Source organism: Lycium barbarum, chromosome 4 (genome assembly GCF_019175385.1).
Source record: "Lycium barbarum isolate Lr01 chromosome 4, ASM1917538v2, whole genome shotgun sequence".
Classification (NCBI taxonomy): domain Eukaryota; kingdom Viridiplantae; phylum Streptophyta; class Magnoliopsida; order Solanales; family Solanaceae; genus Lycium; species Lycium barbarum.
In genome coordinates, this window is record NC_083340.1 from 31,065,909 (window position 1) to 31,072,562 (window position 6,654).

Genomic DNA, 6,654 nt, shown 5'->3' on the forward strand with positions numbered 1-6,654 from the left:
AATGTTCTAGAATATTTCTAGACTAAAAAGGAAGTAAATCTTTCTACCATCAATTACATCATAAAGTAGAAGAAACGTAAATTTTAACATTCCCCCTCAAAGTGAAGTTGGTGTATCCAATTTGAGTTTGAAAACTTGATTCTTCTCCTTCTTCTTGAAGGTTGTGTAAAATTATTTTTTAATTTCATCTTCACTGGCCAATTGTGATGATTTTCACTTTTCATCAATGAAGATTTGTGGAGCATTCAAGCTATATTGATGCTTGAAATGGTTCTAAATAGGTAGGGATAATATTTGTATGGATTAAAACAAGTATTGGTTAAAAATTGGTATTGATTGAAAATTGGATCCCGATGCGTTAAAAGTGAACACGGGTTAAAATTATTGGAGCCCGGTGCATTGAAAGTGAGCATGAGTCAAAAATGAGTCATGCGTTCAAAATAAAAGCAAGGGTTAAAATTGGGTTGAAAATAGGTATGGGTTAAAAGTGGTTGAAAGTAGTATAATTATTAGTTAACAGATGCAACGCAACTAATAACTATAAATATGAGGGTTCTGTTTGTTTTCCCTTCTCAACTTAATAATACTATTCTCTTTAGCTCCACAAAGTCCCCTCTGATCAACTTGTCAAATTGTGTACCAAATACAGTACCATGGCAGTTTCCAAGCTTTTTTTGGCATTGGTTTTGCCTTTCATGGTGCTAATTTCCCTAGAAGAAGCAAATGGTGCTATAAGTGGAAAAACTAGAAAATTGATTGATATGGCTAATAGAAAAGGCCCTTACTTGGGATTGGTCATTCCTAATCTATTTGAGATGAACCCTCTTCTTAAACACCCTAGTTACAAACCTAGTAACCTTACCATTGATTATGCAGGTAATTAATATAATCATAAACTTAATGTTTTCCCTATAAGTTATACTTTCATTATTAACATGATCCGTGCGTATGTTTTTTTTTTTCTCTCTTTTATTCGATCACTTGCTTATCGAACGTTTCCCTCGTTTATCATCCTAAGGGAGGAGATTTCAGTTTGGATACATTGATAAACAGCCCGTCGTTTTGGTTATGACCGGACTTGCCATGGTATGTATTTTTTATCTTTCCTTTTTATTGTGAAATTAGTTGTGCGTATGTCCTCATTTTTATTTTTATTTTTTGCATTACTTTCAGCTAAATGCAGGAATAACAACACAGCTGTTGTTAGCTCTGTTCAAGGTTAAAGGAGTGGTGCACTATGGAATTGCAGGAAATGCAAACCCATCTCTCCATATTGGAGATGTTGCAATTCCTCAATACTGGGCACATACTGCTCTTTGGAATTGGCAGGTACCTAATTTTCCATGCTTTTTAGCCAGTATGCAGTGTATAATCAGCGTGTATACATTATACACTAGTTACACACTTTTTTATACACCGTTTTATACACCGGTGGCTACATATAGTTGCACCTAGCGTCTCCCTAGAAACGTTAGGTATCCCTACATTGTATATTGATTATCCCTATATAATAGAGTATACAAAGTCTATTAATTCCAATTTTTTTTGGGTTAAAAAGACGATTTATTCTTTGGAATGGGCAGGTAGCTACTTTTCCAACATTTTAATTTAGGGATTTTTACACTACACAACAGCCTGGTAAAAATCACAGCAAAAAATAGGCCTGGTCTTTATTTCTTATAAATTTTAGCGTGTATGCAATGCATAATCAATATATAATTTGTGTGCATTAGTGTGTACACATTATACGTTGATTATATTGTGAGTAACCAGCAATCGATGGTTAAAAACTGTTGTAGCTAGGTGGACAAAATTTAATTAGCCGGCTGCCTAAATATGTTAGTTATCCCCACATTCAGGGGCAAATTTATGTATAAAAGATGGGTCACGTGAATTCATGATCATCCGACTAAACTTGGTATATTATGTATATAATCCTCAAAATATATCTAATATTAACTAAAGGAATACATGCTCAAATAAGATTGAATGGAGCACTGGTTAAGTGCTGGGTTTAATCCCTTGCCGCGGGATTGAACCCTACTAAATGCATTTTTACGTCTTTCTTTTTTAAATTTCTAAGCAACTTTTAACATTTTGCTCGCCAAGTTGACGTTACTATAAAATTTTATATCTTATCTTAAACGAAATAGTGAATTCATCCTCTTGAAATCCTGAATTCGTTTCTGCCTATATTGATATACTAATTATCCTTATCTAATATAAAAGTCTATTAATTCCAACTTTGGAAAAAAGAATAAGAGAAGAAAGAAGAAGCTTATTTGGATCGGACAAAGTCAACAAATCTTATCTCATTACAAGCAACTTTGGACTATTAAAAGTCAATATTGGTATAGCTAAAACATATGAAGACGTAGAAGCAAAGTTCACGTGCGTAATCAAATTCTATTTTGTACGAGCTCCAACAGTTTTGGTCTCGAAGAGGTTACGTTCTTGTAGAAATCTTCCTTCACAAATGGATTAGTGAATGCTGTAGGTTAAGTATTTGGGAAGCCCAAAGTGCTTTTTAAATAATTTCAGAAAGTTGAAGTGGTTGACCAAACTTTTAATAAAGAAAATATATATGTTTTTGAGCAGTATCGAAGCTAATATTTCTCATTAGCTAAAAAAATGGTATTTTTCCACAAAGCACTTTTGGAATATTGGTCAAGCACAAAGTACTGTTCTAATATTGACGGTAGTGTTTTTTGATTAGTCAAACACAAACTGCTAATTCCTAAAAGCACTCTTTTCGAGACACTTCAAACATAAAACACGTTTTAAAATAACCATATTTTGAAAGTTTGGCCCAGCATCGGATTTGATTGCGCGGGTACCCCTGAAGGCGTTTTCTCATACGATCATTAGTGTTACATTTATTTTGCATGTTTTAATTGAAAAGAAAGTTTTGAATTCTAAGTTATGTTTTGTACATTTACCTCTCAACGGCTTCTTTTCAAAAGTTTGAACTTTACTTATATTGAAATTGTGCAAAAGAAAAACAGCATCCAATAATAGAAGAAAATTTAGTTTAAGTTAAAAAGTCTTTGGTTGTTCCATTTAATTACGTACTGAATTTAATTTGATAAAAGTCAAACTTATATATCAAATAAATTTCTGCATGCAGAGATATGGAGATGGCCCTGAGAATGAACTACCCCTTGAGGTGAACGGAGATTACACTCGAGATATTGGATACTTGAAGTTTTCCAAATACGCAGTGAATGTGACAAATTGCAACTCAAATAATAATCTTCTTAACAATGTATGGTATCAACCTGAAGAAGTATTTCCTGTTTTTGGCACTCCCGAGGAAAGACAGCATATCTTTTGGGTCCCTGTTGACTCTCATTACTATGCAATTGCCAAGAACCTCGAGGTAAATTATATAATGTAGTACAATTTTGTTTTGTCTAAAGTATTCATATGATCAACAATATTTGCTTACTTGTCAAACGGGCTGGGCCGGGTCATAGTTAAGGGGCCGGGTTGGAGCCCGGGTTTGTGGGAAAGGGTGTCCGGCGCAGCCTCCTACCCGGGTAGGGTTAGATAGCGAGCTAATTGGGCCGGGTTGGATTTTAATTATTTTTAAAAAAAATTTAATACTAAAATTTATTAAATTTGATACTTTAAAATCTAGTTGTTGCCAATTTTGTTTTAACCATCAAGTTCCTTAAATTATATTTTGGTCCTATTTTCAATCTATAAATACAATTCATTCTTCCATATATTATCTCAAAATTCCAACCTAAACAAATTCCCTTTTTCGTGTCCTTAAAAAATGAAAGAAACGGTTGTCTCCTAATTAATAGGAACCCTTTTCCTAGCCTAAAAAATAGGGACATGAATTCATTCATTTTTTGGGGCGTGGAAAAATGTGGGCAATTTGTTAATTTCCTTTTCTATTATATTTATTTTTAATTTTATTTTTATATTGGAAACATAACTGCTTTATTATTTTCTATACATATTATTTAACCAGCTTATAAATTTGTTAATTATATATTAACTATTGTATGTATGTAAATTGTATATTAGAAATAGTATATTGCAAGTGTAAATGGCGTAGTAGCAATATATATTAAGCATAGTATAATATTTATTAGTTCTAAGTCTACAAATAAATCAATATCTATATATCCACTTTACATTAATTAAGTATTCTTAAAATAAACATACAAAGAGAATAATTAGTGTACGTTGAAAAAAGGAACAAAATATGAAATCCCACATCCCCTGGGATTTCATTTAATTATCAATCAATGCAGAATTTTATTATATATATATATATATATGTGCCATTTGCTTTACTAAACAGTATAAATGTGTTGCACCTAGTAAAAATCTCCTTTATTAATTCAAAAAAAAAAATGTTGATGGGCCGGGCAGGTGCCCCGGTGGGCCAGAACCCGGGCTTGATGGTGGGTCGGGCTATTGTGCTACATGACATGTCCGGCTCAACCCCTTAAATTGTTCCATTAGCCCAGCTCACTACCCTCTTACCGAGTTCCGTTCCGAGCCGATTATGGGCCGGGCAAGCTGGGCCTGGCTCGGGCCGACCCAGCCCAATTGACAGGTTTATAGTGGGGTTTATAATAGTAGTACAATATTTAATTGATGATGTGCGTGGATGGTTTGTAACAATTATTTAAGGGGGTCACGGTACACATTAAGTTTGTTAATTCGTGGTAGGGTAGAAAAAGTTTAAACGATAATTATATATTTTTGTTAAATACTCCACTTGAGAGTAGTTAATGAAAAAGAGAGGGCCCATGGTGGGGCTGATTAGTCTTAATTAATTTTAGGGATCTTAGTAGCAGTTGGTGGTTGCCTACTTGAACTCTCACCTTGTTGGTGAGGGTTCGAATCCCCACGTTATAATTTCTTCTCCATTTTCTCTTTCCCTATCCTCTATATAATAATAAAATAAAAAAATTATAAAAAAAGAAACATTAGTCTTAATTACAAATTAAAATAAGTACTCCATCAATCCTCTTCTCAAGAAATACTTGCAAAATAATTATCGGTGTTGTCTTTTTTCTTTGTCGCTCAGCATATTTTTGGAAAGTAGGACATCAATTTGAAATGGACGTGATGATAACCTTGATTCATCTTCAACAGTAACTCGTGTGTCGGCACTCGGCAATAAGATAATACGTAGCTAGTTAATAATTACTTATTTTTATGTGTTAGTGGACTTCATCAATTTTTTTCTTTTCTTTTGTAATTTCCATTATTTTGTGAGACAATTTCTTAATGCTTTTATTCTTGGAAAAAAAAACCATTTGTCATCCCATCTACAAAGTTAAGTTGTTAGTAAAATTACATCTATTATTTTTTTTATTACTTAATTATATTGTATTTCTACACGCTTTTCACCCGTAAGATTTGGATGTATGACTTCTACCTACTCTAGTATCATATTAAAGTATGTGATCATTTTTTTTAAAAGCTTAAGCCGTTAAATAGAAGACATTTTTTTAAGTTAATTAACTATGTTTGTCTCAACATTAATGTTTGTGTAACTAGGGTTTGAAACTAGAAAAGTGTTTAAACGCAACAACATGCTTGAGCCATACACCAAAGGTAACAAGAGTACACAGAGGAACAAGTGCAAGCATATACTTAGACAATGCAGCATATAGGAGCTTCATCTACAAGAAGTTCGATGTCAGCCCTGTTGAAATGGAAAGTGCAGCTGTGGCTCTCATTTGTTACCAGCAGAACGTACCTTACATCGTAATCCGTGCCCTTTCTGACATGGCGGGAGGCGGCTCCGCCGAGTCGAATGAGGCTGCTACCTTCATCACCCTTGCTGCCGCTAACTCCGTTGAAGTTACCGTGCAATTCATAAAGCAGTTGTCTGTGAAGAAATTTCAAGATGCCTGATTTTATGTATTTTAATTTGATGGAAGTTTCTTGAGTGAACTTTAATTTGATGTGTACTAGTACGTAAATTTCCCTAACAATGGAATTCGTATGAAAATAAGCAAAGTCGCGAAGGAATTTGTATGATGCGATATTGTTCTGGAGGTCAAAGTCGTATGTTTTTTCTTCAAAAGCCTCGTACCAGTAAAGCACTCCTATAATTAATGCATAATTTCTTTTCTTATCAACTTCCAATCATGCAGGACATTGTGTTTATCACAGTTAACAATTCCCCCATAAGGAGTAGCTCTATATATGTTGCATTGAGTACTCAACTTAAATTACCCAAAAAATGGGATTTGAAACTAAAATAACCCATTAAAAAAAAATTACGTAAGTACTTTTGCGCACTAATTTAGTGCACAATAGGATTAAACTGTGACTTTACAATTAAGTCATAGCGCACTAAATTAGTGCACAATAGGGGTATAAAAAAAAAAGGGCCGCGCAATAGGGGTATAAAAAAAGGGCCCTTCTTCTTCCCCACTGATCGATCCCCCCACTATTAAAAAAAAAAAAAATCAACAACGAAAAAATAGTAGTCCCCACATTAAAAAAAAAAAACATCACTTTCGTGTTATTTTTTAACTCGAAAGTCAATATTCTTAGTATATTCAAGGCAAGGAATAAGTTTCAAAGCTTGGATTTCAGAATAAAGCGGCACAGAACTTGATTCAAAAACTCAAAAACAACCTTTAATCTAAGTATTTTACTGTGGATTTTCTA

General features: G+C 33.5%; 1 protein-coding gene across 1 annotated transcript; it reads left to right on the forward strand.

The window, feature by feature from the left end:
* The first annotated feature begins 563 nt into the window (after positions 1-563).
* On the forward strand, positions 564-6,015 carry LOC132635784 (bark storage protein A). The gene is made up of 5 exons (XM_060352310.1): positions 564-876; positions 1,019-1,086; positions 1,174-1,329; positions 3,128-3,379; positions 5,530-6,015. The coding sequence occupies exons 1-5, from the start codon at positions 654-656 to the stop codon at positions 5,887-5,889; spliced, it is 1,059 nt and encodes a 352-aa protein (XP_060208293.1). The 5' UTR covers positions 564-653; the 3' UTR covers positions 5,890-6,015.
* Positions 6,016-6,654: the final 639 nt, after the last annotated feature.

What these genes read in the sequence shown, in the direction of transcription:
- LOC132635784 (XM_060352310.1), top strand. Translation starts at nt 654, where the DNA reads ATGGCAGTTTCCAAGCTTTTTTTGGCATTGGTTTTGCCTTTCATGGTG. An exon ending in TTATGACCGGACTTGCCATG is followed by an intron (nt 1,087 to 1,173) that starts GTATGTATTTTT and finishes CATTACTTTCAG; the next exon opens with CTAAATGCAGGAATAACAAC. An exon ending in CAATTGCCAAGAACCTCGAG is followed by an intron (nt 3,380 to 5,529) that starts GTAAATTATATA and finishes TTGTGTAACTAG; the next exon opens with GGTTTGAAACTAGAAAAGTG.